This window comes from Triplophysa rosa, linkage group LG23, assembly GCF_024868665.1.
Source record: "Triplophysa rosa linkage group LG23, Trosa_1v2, whole genome shotgun sequence".
Classification (NCBI taxonomy): Eukaryota; Metazoa; Chordata; class Actinopteri; order Cypriniformes; family Nemacheilidae; genus Triplophysa; species Triplophysa rosa.
In genome coordinates this window covers 19723010-19739739 of record NC_079912.1, presented here as the reverse complement: position 1 = coordinate 19739739, position 16730 = coordinate 19723010, and the positions used below count along the sequence as shown (strand labels likewise).

The following is a 16730-nucleotide window of genomic DNA, read 5'->3' as shown; positions in this document are numbered from 1 at the left end:
AACGCGTGCGTGTCAATGTGGGCGCGGCCACAGCAAAATAGAGGAAGTACAAATAAGATGTCAGTTTCAGGACATGGAAGAATATCAGAGGAGCTAAATCAGACTCTGAAGTTATTTATGCATCCAGTCCAATGAATGTAGCTCGAGGCATCCTTGCTTTAGTATTCTGCATGTGTTTCACTCTGTCATACTGCACAAATAAGGTACACGTTCACCGCTGAGCAGCACTGGATTATTGCTACTGTTAAGTGTTACATCTTTGTTATGTATCTACGGCAGCATAAAGATGTGTGGAGGTTCAAGTAGGAATATTGTGTTTGTTTGTTTGTTTGTTTTATAAAGGCTACATTAAATGTTGAAAACATTCTGTTTGTTTTACAGTATGTCCTGTCTGTCTTGAAATTTACATTTCCAACCATTTTTCAGGGGTATGTATGTATAAAGGACATCCAGGTGGTTGAGGTGTACAATTCAGTTCTTTATTCATAATTTCTCAATCATTTGTTTACTGTGTGCAGGTGGCAAACCTCAACAGGAGCTCTATTGCTACTGGTTACCTGGAAACTGGGCTTGGTTGAAATCAATGGCTTGTCCAGGTATCTCCCATTCCATTGGATGGTACAATCTTTATAGGCTTATTTGTGATGAAATCTACTTTATTTAGATCTGCGGCGTTCTCCCAGCTCCCTGGGTCTTTCTTGTTTATTGGAAACATTTATGCTGGGTCCAAAGCCCTGTCGCTTCTGGTAAGTGTAAAATCGTAACTTGTAAATATAAACTATGTACAGAAATTGCTGGTTATGTAGTTGAATATATATTTGTTTCCCTCAGTGACGTAGTTGAATACTGTACAGTACAATACATGCGTTTAATCTAGGGATAATCATTTATTTTGCTTTGGATTATGAAAGTGTAAAAAGCATCACATATTTATCTCGGTTCTTTCTGCTTGTTATTTTTGTTTAGCCCATTCCTTTCTTCTTCGTGTTACAAAACGTCTCCGAGATCTTTGCGTTTCTCACTGTAATCTTTACTCGGCGAGAGGTGAGTGCGCTTCTTGGTTGGCTGCGGATCGGGGCAGCTGGTCTTTTTTGCATGTTATATGACAAATGATACTATTTTAGATCTTGTAGTAATTTCCACCTGCTAATAATCTTATGTTCTGATCTTCTTCAATACAAATGATATTACTCAGAAAGCCACATGGAGGAAATTATTAAGGTATGTGTTCTAGTAATCCTACCAAACTTTAAACCAAGGAATTAGAACTTCTATCAGACTCAAAAGTGCTGTATTTGGACCTGAACTTTGAATTCGAATGGAATTGTTGCGTATTCTCTATGCAGTGTGTGTATGTTGCTGGGTTCTGCTACGAGTCTGGTTGTGTACAATCCTCGGGTACGTTTAAAAGCACAAACAGCAACATTATCTCTGTGTCCTATGTTCTATCAAATGCAGCATATACAGTAGTTAAAGTGTCCAATCTGCATTCCTCTCTAGTTTGGTCCCAGTGGTTACACATGGGCCTTCATCCATCTGTTCTGTGTTGGTAGGTGTGTTTTTATTTGTCCGTTAATGTCTCTTTTCAAGTTATGCTAAACGTTGTATTACGCGTGGTTTGTTTGATCTCGTTCCTTTTCTTCTTCAGGCACGTATAAAGTATTCCAGAACAAGTCCAAGACCAGCCACCTGAGGTTACTTGCGTTGTTTCAGATATTCTGCTTGTACATAGATGTCCGATTATATGTTTGAAAATACTTTTATGTGTCTTTCTATGTGTCTATCCAGTGATCTGGAAGAGCAGTTAATTAACTATATGAGCAGGTAACTCGACTGCTTCACGCAAAACATGAAGAACTGAATGTAGAATTTTAATTGAGATTGTCTTTCTTTTCTTCAGTGCATCGTTACTCGCCTCTCTTTCATACTCGACAGGTAATGAGATTCTTTAAACTACTCCATTACATACAGCTGTGGGAAAAATGAAGAGATCACTCCGGTTTTGCCTTTAGCGTCATTTCTGCATGTATTGTGTGTGTTGCATTTGAACCGAATCAAACCTCAGTCACCCAACAGCAATGGGAAAAACCCACCCAGAATGCAAAGATTGCATGAACATGGAGAAAAAATGATTTCTGAACTGATCCTAAAACCCATGTCAAACAGTAATATTGTGTTGTGTTGTTTAAACATGAATATGTACTTGTTTTATTTGCAGTACTCAAGATCTGAAAACACACATCTTTTTTGTTATATCGATCAGTTTGTCCTGTTTTTCAGGTGATCTCTTTGGAGCTTTAGACTTTCCTCTCCTGACCTCACACATCTTTCACGCTGGCTGCTTGGGCAGGTGTGACATTGCAATTTCATCAAATCAAACTTGAACTGAAACAAGTCCTGCTGTTTGGAAGAGTTGAAGAGGTTTGTTCTTTCATTACAGAAAAAGTGATTGTGATTGCAGTTTGGTTTCATTTGTACAGTGCTGTGTTTGGCTTTCTGCTGATGTTGGCGACTGTGAAGTTGAGGGGCAGTCTGCCTCAGGAACACTGTGGGGTCTGGTTCTTCCTGGCCAAGGTAAGAAAGACCCCTAAAACTTCAACTCTGTTCTCTTTTAAAGGGGTCTTCTGAAAGCTTTACAGTTTGTCTATGACCTCAGATTGTAAGAACCACGTTAAAGATAACAAATGTAAGACCACAGTGTAGTGCAGCGTTCAAATTGAGATCTGTGAATGCTGTTCTCTGTGGCAGGTATTGGCTTCAGGTCTTTCCTTTTATCTTCCCACATTCAACACTGTGGTCAGTCCCATAGCATTCTGCAGGTGAGATACATGTCATTTACACAATATGTCTCAACATGCGTTTCAGTGGACTTTGTGTAATGTATTGTGTATGTATATGTATCGCACAATAAACCTGTGTGTGTAGTTACACTCCTAATAAAAAGACATAATAAAAATAATAACCTGTCTTCATTTATTCACCCTCGTGTCATTTAAAACCTGTATCTGATTCTGTGTTTTGTGGAACACAAAAGATGTTCTGAGAAATGTCTTAAACAGTGGAAGTCGACTGACATTCTTCAAAATATCTTCTTTGGTGTTCTGCAGAAGAAAGAAAGTCATTCAGGTTTGGAATGACATGAGGATGAGTAAAGAAATCATTTTCATTTTTGGGTGAACTATCCCTTTGAGCAGGAAGATGAAATCAACGTCACATTGTTTCTCTCTGTAGCGTCGTGTTGAGCTACGCCGGCGAGGCCTTGTTTCTGTATTCTGACAGATTTCAATAAGACTGATTGTGTCCAGCGCCTTTGAAGATTCGCCATCAGTCCGTCTATTCTTAATCTGTATAAAACACCCCAATCTTCATTTATAACTTGAATCCAGTTTGACACGTATGCTTGAAGAACCAAAACAAAGACAGCAGTTAATGAGATTAAAGCGACATGAAAACAGCGGATAGGATTGGTCAGTGATGAATTGTTTTTTTCTGTAATGACATGAAATCTCTTTAGCGGTTTACTGGATTCTGTTTATTCCTAGATTTGTTTCAGCACCAAACTTTCTGCTTACTTTAATCGTTCAATTTTGTACATATTATCCTGCAGTATTGTGGATTGCCTCATGAATGTCACCTCTTTTGTTATTATTATTTTGTTATAGAGAGGAAAACATATCCTTAGTGGTTCATGTATTTTAATATTTCTTTACATAATAGAAGTCCTTGTAAAGATTTGTTGTACTGTCACGTGTATTTTTTTTAGAGTTGGTTAATATCAATTTTAAAGGTATAAGGGTTTCCCATGTCTCTGCCAATACTGTCATGTTAGTCCTGTAACTCTTACAGATGAGGTGAATGGCATTTACTGTATATTACTGTATTCACAGCTACAGTACAATGTATGTTATTGTATTTTCAGAGCTTGCACATTTATAAAAATCTTTGGTTTGTCTGCATTATAAGTCAGTCTTTCCGAAAGCAAAACAAAGAATTGAAATGACTTGTTTAAACTATTGTTAAACCAACAGAACAGAGAATGTCTATTATACATTTTTAATAGCTCTTACACATCAAACAGTGCAAAGTCACAAGTGTGTTTCGAGGACTGTGTCTGGTTCTAGTTGGTCTTTAGGAGACGTATGGAGTGGGCTCATGTCGTGACAGATGCAGTTTAAACTCTTGACGATTTCTCTGCGATTTAACCGCAATCTCTCCTCCGACCTCTGATCGACATCAAGACATCAGGGTGATATGAACAGTGCCCTCTTTGACCTTTTCAAGTTCACGCAAAAATATGATCATTTATTCACCTTCATGTCATTAATAAACTTGTATACGATTCTTTCATCTGTGGAACAGAAAAGAAGATATTTTGAGAAATGTCTCCGTGGTTTTGTGTTCGTACAATGGAAGTCAATGGGGTGTTGCTTGGTTATCAACATTCTTTCAAAATATCTTCTTTTGGTTTGGAATGAGATGAGGGAAAGTACATGAAAAAGTACTTTTCAGTTTTAGGTGAACAAGCCCTCTAACAGAGACAGTTCATTACTTGCATCTGTAAGGTGTTTGACCTCTGCTCTCTTGAGATCATTGCTTATTTTGGCGGCGAGCAGGATACAGGCCCCCGCGCAAAGTTCACGATTCTGCTCGTCCAGTTTACCCTGCAAGGCCAGTTTTTCAAAGTAGACTCGATTCATTTTCCGGAGAAACACCTTGTTGAGATGTGCGTTTGAGATAGGAGTGAGGATCAAACATCTTCCTCTCATGATTACAGGGCTCCCCGTTTGACCTTCGAACTCCTCTTTGCTGCTTCTGTTCTCTGCTTCTTCTAAAGCAGTCTGTGATCTTGTGTTCCTCAGCCATATCAAGAATCCTGTGGCCTTCCACTGGCTGTCCATTTAAAGAGATGTTGTTTAGGAAGGAAAAAGCCGTCTGCGATCCATCTTGACATGTAGTTTCTGTTCTCTGCAGCTGTCGTCATGGAAAGACTTGAAGCACACTTCACGTACGACATATGGGTTGTGCTAGTGGTGCTTAATTGATCTGCTTCTGAACCCAGCATGCATTGCAAACAAAAACATTTTTATTACAATTGTGTTCCAGTTTAAATAACCCTTCCAAGCTTTTGTACAACTGACCGGTGAAATCACATACAAAACTATTTACAGAATTCTTAAATCCCCGAGAAAAAGTCAATGGTGTGTTTATTAATCGAGGTCGTTTCATGAAATCTAACACACACGCCGTGCGCGCACGTAAATCTAGATGTCAAAACAAATGAAAGGAAACATCTGTGATTTGTTTCATGGCTTGAGATCTGAGAGACGCACTGACATGCACAGTTCACAAATCTCCCACTGGATTCATGTCCATAACTGAAGCCATGTTCATCGTGTATCGACTCAAGACGGTTTCTTCTGCGACTTGGCTTTCGGTGAGAACATGGCGAGATAGGGTCGTCTCCTGCGCATCCTCACGTCCGGCTGCTCCTCCTCTTTGATGTATCCTGTTCAGAGCCAAACACGGAATGTTGCTGAAATTCTTCACGAATCATCACGTGACCATAATGAACTCATAAATCTATTGTTGCATTATACACTAGATACAGATTGTTTTGTAAGATTTTAAACGGCATCTGGCAGTACCCCTGTCCACACAGGTCTGTGTTGAGGGGAATCCCACTTCCCAGAAGTTTTCCGGAGTGGCGGGTGGAATGTACCGGTACCGATGGCGTGAGCAGGAGGACAGTTTTTTCTCTCTCTCTTCCTCTGGAAGATCTGCATAATACTGCAAAAACACACAGTTGGATCTTAATCCTTATTTGATAAATGTTTTATTTGATAAATGAAGACAGACTTACTATTTCACACTCTTTACAATAGTGGCCCTTCAGTTTTCTCCTCTCGTCTTTCTTACGCACAACTTCCACACAAGCAAAAGATTTGTTTCTGGTGAAAGCGGAAAAAGAACAATATCTTAAATAATATACTTTGTGAAACACAGTTTCTTTTTGAAGCAGTATTATTGTTTAACTCTATTCCAGGGCAGCGTCACGCACCTGTCCGAAGCATCGCCATTAGACTTTATTTGCTCTCTGTCTGTAGGCCTGCAGAACTCATCTGTGAAAGCACAGCATGTTTGTTCAAAAGCGCTACAGACAACATACTACAATGCGACCGGAAGGAAAAGTGACTAAATGTAAATGAGAATGTGTCTGTGCCATGGTCACCTTCCACCTCTTCATCCTCTCCCATCTCCTCTTCCTCTTTCTCCTCCATGTGCGTAACGTCTCGCTCAGCATCACAGCTCACATCCCGAGGACAAGACTCATATTCACTGTACGTCGTCTTATCAAAGATGTCAGCAAGACTGTCGTTCGCTTTCTGTCCAACTCCTGTTCACACGTAGACGTTTCGAACAAAGCATGTTGTCTACCGCTTCAAATCAACTGTACGTTTACATTATACCTGTGACCTGGGCTTGTCCCGCCACCTTCTGGCCTCTCAGCAGCAGACTGTGGCTCACAAATGTGCAGTCAGTGTCCAATGTTTCCAAGTCCGTTCTGAGCTAAATCAAACAGAGTTCCTTTGTATAGTTTTGCTTTAGTTGCACAAAACAAAAGCTTTGAAAGGATCAACCAAAGACAAATGTGGAGTTCAGTGTACCTGTGGTTGAGGAGAGTGTTCGGAGTCATATTGATGCAGATCCACTCCTGGATCAACACTCCAGCTCTGATCTGTTAAAAAACAAATTCAACTCATCCTGAAACTATACACAAGGGGTCTGTAATGGCTGAAAATTCCCTCACTGACCGTAAGGAAAAGCTGCGTTGTTTCGCCTCTTGTGTGACGTGTGCTGGTGCGTCTCCAAACGTTTCCTCTTTGAATCCTACAAAAACGGTGCTGCGTTAACCTCTAAAACCCAACTCGAGTGTTTCGTTTCTTTTGTCATTTTAGTTTAAACTGAAGGAAGTCAAAGACTGAATGAAAAGGGTCTCGCTCACCTGGTGCGTCTGGATCATTTCTGTCTCACTGTGTCTCTCGTTGATTTCCACAAAACGGCCTTTCCTCCACAAAACGGATTTCCCCTCCATTCCCGACTCATCGGGCTCATCCAGACTGCTGTCAGAATTCTTCTTTTCTGTTTTTTTGCAGCCTGTGTGTTTTCTCTTGCCTGTAACCGGCAGACATGTGCTGTTGTTCGAGGGCGTGTGTGGCGTGTCATCCGTCGACGGGTTCTGCTGCTCTCGAGAACTCAAAACAGTTTGAGAGTCATCGTTCCTGAGAGCAGAGGTGCTGGAACTAAAGGAGGAATTGTTGACTTCTTTTGTTAGAAGGAAACATGATCATTCAAATCAAACGATATTCAGTAGTACGCCAGCAGATGTAGATAACATCAAATGAAAAACAGTCCAAACATTAGTTTTAAAACCAAGTTGCGAAAGAAGATGTGCTTACACAGCGGTGCGGTCACACGGCTCGGGATGCACACTTCTCTGGGTGTCATTTTCATCATCCTCCAACTGAGAACAAAACAATGAATATTGGTTTGATCTGCATATATTTGAAGACATATTTTAGTCCTTTTTTCAAAACACTCATGTTGTGAGACGACAAAAAAATCTAAATGTAAAAAAAAGAAAAAACATGAAGCTGGTTGACTTTTGCACATGAGAGTCAAACTGAAGGTCAGAACCTGCTCTGGCTGGACGTCTATTCTGCAGGTCTCAGGAACCACAGTCTTGTGATGCTTTCTGTTTTTAGGCTCTAAACAAACAAAACATCGAGGCTATCTTACCAATAACATTACTTCACTGTTTCACTTCTAAACAATTCTTTAAAAGATGTTGATGTACCTGTAATCCAAGTCATATCCATCTCACACGTCTCAGCAACTAACACACTTGTGCCATAGCAGGCAGATGGTGCAGACATCTCTCCTCGCATGCGCTCTGTGTAAAGCAAGAGAAAGGGTTAACTAGTGTATTCAGAACGACACGGCGTATCATCAGATATTTCATTCCTGTGTCTGACCGGGGTAAGAGAGCGACAACGGTTTCTCAGCATAGCGGACATGATTCTGATCTTTCCTTCGTTTCATCTTGCTCACGACGGGCAATGAGAGCGGCTGCAGTGGGGAGTCGGGAATCATGCCCTCCTCTGCCTCACAACTTCACACACATACAGCACAGTACACACATTGAAAACAGAAACCCATGTGAAAACATTACATGTATTCTTCAAAGAAATACAGAGCGAATATAGAAAGTGAGAAACCATTGCGTAAACTTCTTTTAGATATAGTAGAAAGGCTCAACATCAGAACGGCGGGACAAATATAGACCTGTGAAATTTGTTTGAGTTTTTTTGACTCACCCTGAATTTCTTAGCCGTTCCAATTCTGCGCTCATCTTTCTGTTTTCCTCTCTAAGACGCATCCTCTCCACCTCTTAACACAACAATCATCCAATAAACACACACGATACAACACAGGTCACTGCTACCGAGTGTCGGCATGCTGATGATACACAACATGACACACAAGAAGCACACGTGGCTCTTTTAAAGCTTGAAATCTCACCAAGCTTAGAAATGAGATCCCGGTTTTTCTGTTCAGCATCGTCAAACTTCATATTTGTCTTGTGAGCGCAGCGCTCACACGGTCCAGAATGCACCCTAACACAGACAAGAAAAACAAAGCATGTGATGAATCACATGACGGAATAAAAACGATCATTTGCACAACTCCCGTAAAGGTCTGTGGTGATGCACCTGTCGTCCAGCTGTCTGATCTTCTCCTGCAGATCCCGCTGCTGTTCTCTGAGCTGCTGGTTCTTGCTGTGGAATTCCCTCAATCTCTGAGCATCTCTGAGAGACAAATGACATCATTAACAACACAAGGAACCAATACAGTCTCTAGGAGAGGAGACGGTCGGACATACTTACAGACATCGCTCTTTCTTCAGTTTGGTCACCTTTGCTTGTAATTCTAAACGTAGGAAGAGTTTATGAGATGAGAATGAAAGCAAAAACATGTCACGCATTAACTACAGACCAGTCCAAATGACAACAACATTCTAGAATACTTTAACATTAAACTATAGGAAAACCTGTTGAACCTTACTACAGTAGATTCATTTACTAGATACTATACTACAGTATAATTCATATAAAATATTGTACTACAAATTACTATAATATGAAGAGTTTGTTTTCTAAAATGAGATAAAATATCTTGTTTTTCATTGTGTCATCATGTTTTTATTGTGTTAGTTAGCTGTATTTTTGAGTTATTATGGCTTAAATCAAAACAAACCAACTGCAGTTTGATTGATATCAATTGGAATGCACAATAAAAAAAACATGATTTCATTTTGGAAATAAACTCTTCATGTTCATATTTTTCATGTGAAACATTTGCATTAAACGTCTATTGAGATAAAACATTGTAAAAGCGCTGACAAACTAAATTGTAGTAGTAACTTACCTACAATAAAAACATGATTTGGATAAAGTCGGTTTTTATTTTTCTGTATCTCACACTTTTGTACCTTGCCGTGTAGATTCATGAAAGTCTCTGACAGCATTCAACAGATCCTGAAGTTTCTCTCTGGAGTCTGAAGATGCGCTGGACACACACTTCTGACCGCTCAGATCTGGAGTACTCATTCTTATCAAATCTAACGTCACAGACACGTCAAATATGACATTCACTTCTCGCGGACTGACAGAGAGCAGCTCTTTTCAGGCAAAAAATCCCTCAAGATATTCCTTCGGGTCGTTTCCACGGCGATATAATCTATTCAATGCACCTAGTTAAAAAGAGAGACATAATTATTACAAAGTAAAACTCAAGTCTGTGCCGTCATAAAAACATTCGCATTCCGCGCCTCGCAGGGGATTGTGGGAACTTGGATGCGGATCACCTCACAGGCGCAGCGCGTGACTGCCACCCAGAGGACATACACGGAAGTGTTCATGATTTGTCGAAAGATGTCAATCTTGTTTTAATTATACATGTATTCGTCATTGTGGGGAGACACGTTCTTCATCATTTAAAATGATTTCTGATTATTTTTCGTTTCGTTCTATATTTCAGAGTTGAAGTGGTTACGATTTGTTGGAGTGGATTGATTTTTCCAATCCAGCAGGTGTCGCTCAATCGTTGACAGACACAGCAGGCTCAACGGCGCCTGCGCAGTCGACGCACCGGAAGTGAGGCTAAACTTTGCTCCACACAGCGGAAAACAGCTGTTGTTTAGGAACATGAAAAGATAAGTAAGTTTAGCGCCGTACTGTATTAATTCTAAATGTTTTCCAATCATAATAAGACTTACATTTAAACGTTATCTACGTATGTCATCAATGTAACGTTAGTTAACGACACAAGTGTCGGAAGATTTATAAAGAGGCAGCTAACAATGTTAGCCAGCTCTGCTAACTTTCTATTCGTCGTCTGACAGATTAACCACTCGAATGTCACTGTAACTGTAAAGGAAAATGAGATGAATTTATGTTTTGATTGAAAACGGGCTTCATTTGTCACTCTGATTAGTTTATGGTCTAGTGTTGAAAATGAATGGCTCGTGTTTACTTCATAGTTGTCATCTTTAGGGAGAGCGACTACAGCTGTTGACATGTTGATGACTGCTGGATCTGATCATTTTATTGACTTATTTAGGCCATTACTAAAAAGCCATTGTGTATATAGAATATTGCAGATCTCGTTAATATAATTTAGTATTACGTTTATTGCGTTGATGTTTAGTATGAGCCACAGACTTGATCATTTTTACTCAGGTGTGATATTCATTCTTTTTATTGCCAGCAACTGATCTGCAATCAGTATTTCATTTTATCCGTACTATAAGTATTATAGTAAGTGTATATTAGATCAAGATTACTACATATTTATTTAATAACAAATCAACTTGGTTATTTAACCAATTGTGTGATGCTTGTTGGACGACTGTTTTTACATCTACATTTACATTCGTGCATTTGGCAGATACATGTTTCAGTATGTTCAATTCCTTGGAATTGAACCCACAACCTTTGGAGTCGCATATCATTTGCTATCTTCTCTCTTTAGAATACCAGGTCAGAAAAGAAGAATGTCGTCTGATGAACCCGAAGTCAAGAAGACAAAGATGGAGGAAAGCCCCGCAGCTTCTGATCAACCTGCTCAAATATCTAAGACGCCTCAGAAACCTTTAAGGGGAAGACCTCCGAAAAGCAAACTTTTGGAAACACAGAGACATCTGCCACAATCGAGGGAAGAAAACGGAAAGTCTCTTCGTCGCTCCTCTCGACTAAAAATGACACAGAAAAAGGCAGCGAGAGGAAAACGGAGGAAAGAATCGGATGCGGTGAACACGAAAGAGCAAGGATCCAAAGTCTTTGAGAAACCAGGAGATAAGCCATCTCAACATTTGACAGTTTTGAAAAAAGGAACGAAGAAATATGTCTCAAGAGTGAAGCGAGACAAGCCTGTTGACACCCAAACCATCAAAACTGTTACGGCAGCTTTATTTCCTGTACAAATAGAGCACAACTATGGACGATTATTCGACCTGCAAAGCGAGGAGATCACATTACCCCAATCTGAGAAAAACAACGGGGCCAGCGTAACTGATCTGCAGTCAGTATTTCACGACAGTTTTCCAGGCAAAGTGTCACTCGAAGAGCAGATGGAAATGTCAACAGACCCTATCGAGAAAATTACTGTGAGTTTGGATGCTAAAGTAGACGTGATGACCAAATCTCCTCCACCTCTCGAGGCGGTTTTCAAAGTCATCCAAGAGACCAGCATCACGAAACACACATTCACCAGTAAAGACATTTCAGACATGGATGAGTTAGAGGTGGTGAATACGTGCTCGCTGCAGGACGGTGTGCAGAGGGCTGAAATATCAGGTGTGGCGAAAGTCTTTCTTCAGGACTCTGAGGCGTTTCTGGACGATGATGTTGAGATCGGACATTGTGTTGTGGAGATCGAAACCTATGAGGATTCAGAGAGCGATTCTATTGTGGTTGAGGACTGGCCTCCAGACGTTAACGAGAAAGCTCCAAACCACCAAACAAATGACGCTGTGCTCAGTGAGGAGGTTCTTTCCTCTCCTTCTTTGCCCAATGAAAGTGCGACGGACTTAACACAAGGGCCTCCTAAAAAGCAAGCCATGAACCCGCAGGCTCGAACGAAAGCTCGTCTGGCTGCCCTGGCAGAGGAGAAGGCGGCGGCCGCCAAGAAAGCCCCTTCCCGACAGCTCAACCTCCTGGCGCTGTGCGAAGAAATCGCAGACGACATTGCAGACGACATCGCAGACGCTATCGCCTCCGATGCCTCTGCGGCTTCAGACGAGAAAGACGTCACACAACAAACACATGCGGGGGAGCCTGTGGAGGTCAGTGAATCCAAAAGCGAAACAGAGGACGTGATGTCACCGACGGCGTCCGACACTACCGCTCCCCCCGAGACCCCCAGTGAGGGGACCGCTGAGCCCCAGGAGAGCACACCCAAGAAACGCTTTTTCCTCAGCCAGGTCTCGCTGCCCCTCAAGACCCAGGAGAAGAAAAAACTCACCCGGTATCAGAAGCTGAGGCAGGTGGAACTTCAGCGAGACAAGCTCACCTGGACTCGTGTTAAGAAGCTCAAGTCGGACCAGGCGGGTCAAGCTAGCTCGCCAAAGGAGACAGACGCCGTCTCAGAATCCCCCGTGCAGGCCGCCGCCCCAGTTCAGCTTCCGGTCCCAGAGAGTGCGCCCAAAGTGAGCTCAAATGAACCCAGACGGGCGCTCCCTGCTCAGGCACCACCTATGCCTAACGGCATCACCCGTCCGAAACCCAAACCAGCGGTGGATTATAAACCCTACACCCCGAGACGCAAGTATTCACCGGATGATTTTGAGCTTGATGGTCTTGAGGAGGAGACGAATAAACCAGCGACGCCCAAAAATGAGGTAAAACATCCAGTTGTAGATTGTAGATCTAGAAGATTGTAAGAGATGTTGCATGAAAGGCCCACAATAACAGATGTGTTCTCACAGGTCAAACCAGAGCAGTCGTCTTTATCAGCTAAAGTGCAGCCCAAGCCGTCAGTAGAGAGGAAGTCATGTGCTCTCACTACGACAGGTAAACTTCAGTCCACTTGAAATCATTCACATAGTTTGTGTATTGATCAGCATTTGTGAATGTTTATATACGCCAGATCAGCCACGCACTCTTGCAGACAACATTCCCAACATTACATACACGTAACCTCATTATAACGTGTAATTAGATGTAGTGCGTTATATTTGAACTTCCTTGTGTCCACAGAGATTAAGCCAACTTTCTCGACCCAACAAGAACCTGCCCAAAAGACGCAAACAGAAAGCAACAACGGGTAATTTAGAGGGAAAGGAATAGCTTTTTGTTTAATGCTGTGTTGTGAGAATAGTGTCCTCTTACAGGTCTTGTATTGTGGTACACAATAGTTTTATTTCTATAAATCTGAAGGGAACTCTGGTCCAAACTGTTTATATACATGCATGTGCTTTTTTGTTGGGATTTCAGGGGAAGTTCCGACGTTGAACCCGGAGCAGACAAGAAAGAGGTCAAAAACAGTTCAAAACCTACAAATACAGCAGCACAAGCCAGCGATGTACGTCCATTTGAAATCCATTCATTTATTAAAGGGACATTTTGCCCAACAAGTCATCATTTACTCACCCTCAGTGATATAGTAGGGAAAATAAACACTATAGGAGTCAATGGGAGATGAGATCTGTTTGGTTACTGACATTCTTACAAATATCTTCCTTCTTGTCCATCAGAACAAAGACATTTTTACAGGTGTGGAACAACCTGAGGGTGAGTAAATGATGACAGAATTTTCATTTTTGGCCGAACTATCCCTTCATATTTTCCAATCCCATAACTAGTGGTATGACTTAAGTTAACCATCACAAACCTAGAAAAGACACACGGGACAGGATGGTGTGTGATGTTGGAGAATTGTTTGTGTGGTTGCAGGAGTCCAGTCAGAAGGCGTTTGGTGCTGTGCCGTGTAACGTGTGTGGGATGCTGTACTCACCGAGCAGCCCAGAGGACGAGTCACACCATCTCCTCTTTCACAATCAGTTCATCAGCGCTGTCAGATACGTGGTGCGTCAGCAGCGCATCTCATCCGCATTTCTCCCGAAGATTTTCCTGTATTTTTCATGTGCAGATGGGAGTATGTCACCTTTTATCTGTTCCAGGGCTGGAAGAAGGAGAGAATTCTAGGAGAGTATCCAGACGGCAAAATGATTCTCGTTCTGCCGGATGATCCCAAATATGCATTAAAAAAGGTGCATGTTTGCCTCCTGCCCTTTTTTATGAGCTAGCACATACTGTATTAAATGGCTTTTTTGTTAGATGTTCTTTTTGTTTGTCTGCTTGTAACTGAAGGTTGAGGAGATCAGAGAAATGGTGGACAATGACTTGGGCTTTCAGCAGGTGAAGACAAAGGTCCCATCGCAAACCAAAACCTTCCTCTTCATTTCAAACGATAAGAAAGTGGCAGGCTGTCTCATCGCCGAGCACATTCAAGAGGTCAGCTGAACAGCACGTTTATGCACGTCTATCTCCTCTGATGTTGGCGTGGTTGTCTCAGTTTAACGTGTATCTGTGTGCAGGGTTACAGGGTGATAGAGGAGGCTGTTCCAGAAGGGTCAGAAGGTGAGAAGGTCATGTTTGAGCGTCAGAGGGCCTGGTGCTGCTCTACTGTTTCTGAGCCGGCGCTCTGTGGTATCAGTCGCATCTGGGTCTTCAGCATGATGAGAAGGAGAGGAATCGCTTCACGCATGATCGAGTGCCTCAGGTAGAACGCTCGAACGTGTACGGTTGAAGTGATGCCGAGCATCTGAACAAAAACAGATACAGTCCTGTTTTAAAAAGAAACCGGGTCATTGAGTTGGTATAGTTTGGTTTTGGTAAAAAGAAAAACACACAATGACTAATTTATGAAGTGTGCAAAGTAGTCTGCAATTTTAGATTTCAGACAGAGATGGCGATATAGAAGCAACAGTTATGAGACATTAAACAAATTCCCTTTTAAGATACTAAAATGAACATTTGTTTTCAGGAATAATTTCATCTACGGGTCTCATCTCAGTAAAGATGAAATCGCCTTCTCCGACCCCACGCCTGATGGAAAACTCTTTGCCACACATTACTGCGGAACCTCTCGGTTTCTGGTCTACAATTTTGTCAGCGGCAATCGCCCAACTTGACAGGAATTGAAGAGAATACTGGACTAAGAGAAACTTTATTTCCCTACCAAACAGTGCAAAAGTGAAACGAGAGAACACGAGATGAAGAACTGTGGTTTCATTTGGCCCTTGTCTCCTCACGGGAGATCTAGAGGTGGACCCTGATATTAAACCTTCATGTTGGCCAGTCGACAGTGTATTTCTATGAGACTGCACAGTGGCTAACACGCCATGCGTTGTTTGCTGAACGACATCTAAACTGTTCTCTCAGGTTTAGCTTGCAGCCTGTCTTAAGACTCTTCTTTTAGTGGAAGCCATGTTGTCCAGTGCACAAGTGCAAGATCAAGATGTAAGTGCTTCTTCTTATGGGAGAAGTGTGAACTTTACTACTGTAAGCAATGCCTCAGTCCCGAGGTGACTTCTCTCGAATCTCAGGTTGAAAATCACGTATTTGTCATCAGATCTCCCTTTAACCCTCACATCTTGTCATCTATTTTCAAAGAGAGCATATTTTCCTGATACATCGTGTCTCGTTTCAAAGAGGTTTACAAGCATGGCATTGACATCCATAGACAACAGTTGATTTCATAGAAGTCGCTAATTTCGCTTTTCTAGTTTTCGCACAATACATTGATTCATAAATCAAATATTATCCCAGCTGTTTGCCCTGTCAGAGTATTTCCATCTCACTTTGATATTTTACAAATGATTTTATGTATATGTATTTTGATTGAATGAATTATATTAATTTACCCCTGAACTAGGATTTTTCTTTTTCTTGCAGCTTGTATTGAGTGTTTGTGCAAAAAAACAACCCATCAATGTTTGTATTGCCACAGCATTCACCATTAAAGTGTAACTTTGCAAATTTTTAGTTCACTTTCTCTCGCTACAGTGTCAATACTATAATATAAAGAGTAAACGTTATTCATTAACATACATGACTAATGTTGTTTATATACAAATCGGATTGAAAATCTGCAAAGTGACACTTACTCGTATATTTTAGTTGTCCATGATTATAAAGCATCTGATAAAGTATGTATAATAAAAAAAAACTAAAGCTTTTTACAATTTACCTCAATATATATATATTTTTAAAGCTTATGAACTAATTGGGACTAACTAACTGGGTTAATCTAAATTCAACATTTAGGATATTTTAGCATGGTGTCTTATCAAAACAACAGATTAGTTTGACATTAAATTAACAATATTCCAACAAACATATTTTCATGTAAAGGACAGTGTGGCTAATACACAGGGTATTTGCTGGCAGTTTATATACAGATTTGCACTACAGTCATGCATTAAAATGTATGGAAAACGATGCACATGGTTTGTGTTTCAATAACGCTATGTTCATCAATATTTGTATTTCTCTTGAGCATCTTTTAACTTGACAATATATTATTTAATTCATTTTTAAGGATATAATTATATATTTTCCCAAGATGGTTTTATTATCACAGGAACTCTTATTATGGCCTACGTCACA

General features: G+C 41.0%; 3 protein-coding genes across 5 annotated transcripts; 2 read left to right on the top strand and 1 right to left on the bottom strand.

The window, feature by feature from the left end:
* The first annotated feature begins 23 nt into the window (after positions 1–23).
* On the top strand, positions 24–3956 carry LOC130546888 (transmembrane protein 241). 2 transcript variants are annotated; one of them, XM_057322400.1, is made up of 15 exons: positions 24–203; positions 382–428; positions 519–596; positions 665–746; positions 967–1044; positions 1196–1221; positions 1347–1398; positions 1501–1549; positions 1649–1694; positions 1789–1824; positions 1901–1935; positions 2281–2350; positions 2481–2574; positions 2749–2819; positions 3232–3956. In XM_057322400.1, exons 1-15 carry the CDS (start codon positions 132–134, stop codon positions 3287–3289), a joined length of 894 nt encoding a protein of 297 aa, XP_057178383.1. In that variant the 5' UTR covers positions 24–131; the 3' UTR covers positions 3290–3956. The 2 variants fall into 2 exon arrangements, with proteins under 2 accessions (XP_057178383.1, XP_057178384.1); XM_057322401.1 differs by lacking the exon at positions 1789–1824.
* A 126-nt stretch (positions 3957–4082) lies between these two features.
* Positions 4083–9883, bottom strand: rbbp8 (retinoblastoma binding protein 8). Of its 2 annotated transcripts, none has more exons than XM_057322396.1 (18): positions 9551–9883; positions 8946–8988; positions 8772–8867; positions 8581–8675; positions 8376–8448; positions 8034–8170; positions 7856–7951; positions 7696–7766; positions 7458–7522; positions 7004–7301; positions 6813–6888; positions 6666–6736; positions 6468–6567; positions 6230–6394; positions 6059–6119; positions 5861–5948; positions 5646–5787; positions 4083–5506 (listed from the first exon to the last, which is right to left on the bottom strand). In XM_057322396.1, the coding sequence occupies exons 1-18, from the start codon at positions 9666–9668 to the stop codon at positions 5403–5405; spliced, it is 1899 nt and encodes a 632-aa protein (XP_057178379.1). In that variant the 5' UTR covers positions 9669–9883; the 3' UTR covers positions 4083–5402. The 2 variants fall into 2 exon arrangements, with proteins under 2 accessions (XP_057178379.1, XP_057178380.1); XM_057322397.1 differs by having other exon boundaries at positions 9487–9586.
* Positions 9884–11011: 1128 nt separating this feature from the next.
* esco1 (establishment of sister chromatid cohesion N-acetyltransferase 1) lies at positions 11012–16550 on the top strand. The gene is made up of 9 exons (XM_057322045.1): positions 11012–12958; positions 13046–13130; positions 13317–13383; positions 13554–13641; positions 14013–14144; positions 14240–14329; positions 14430–14573; positions 14657–14841; positions 15106–16550. The coding sequence occupies exons 1-9, from the start codon at positions 11012–11014 to the stop codon at positions 15251–15253; spliced, it is 2886 nt and encodes a 961-aa protein (XP_057178028.1). The 3' UTR covers positions 15254–16550.
* Positions 16551–16730: the final 180 nt, after the last annotated feature.

Bases quoted from the DNA above. Each gene is read 5' to 3' on its own strand.
- rbbp8 (XM_057322396.1), bottom strand. From the start codon at position 9,668: ATGAGTACTCCAGATCTGAGCGGTCAGAAGTGTGTGTCCAGCGCATCT. The intron at 8,868-8,945 runs GTAAGTATGTCC...TTTGTCTCTCAG, and splicing joins CTGAAGAAAGAGCGATGTCT to AGATGCTCAGAGATTGAGGG. The intron at 5,788-5,860 runs GTAAGTCTGTCT...GTGTTTTTGCAG, and splicing joins ATTGTAAAGAGTGTGAAATA to TATTATGCAGATCTTCCAGA.
- esco1 (XM_057322045.1), top strand. From the start codon at position 11,012: ATGTTTCAGTATGTTCAATTCCTTGGAATTGAACCCACAACCTTTGGA. The intron at 13,642-14,012 runs GTACGTCCATTT...GTGTGGTTGCAG, and splicing joins CAGCAGCACAAGCCAGCGAT to GAGTCCAGTCAGAAGGCGTT. The intron at 14,842-15,105 runs GTAGAACGCTCG...ATTTGTTTTCAG, and splicing joins CGCATGATCGAGTGCCTCAG to GAATAATTTCATCTACGGGT.
- LOC130546888 (XM_057322400.1), top strand. From the start codon at position 132: ATGAATGTAGCTCGAGGCATCCTTGCTTTAGTATTCTGCATGTGTTTC. The intron at 597-664 runs GTATCTCCCATT...TACTTTATTTAG, and splicing joins GAAATCAATGGCTTGTCCAG to ATCTGCGGCGTTCTCCCAGC. The intron at 1,825-1,900 runs GTAACTCGACTG...TCTTTTCTTCAG, and splicing joins TTAATTAACTATATGAGCAG to TGCATCGTTACTCGCCTCTC.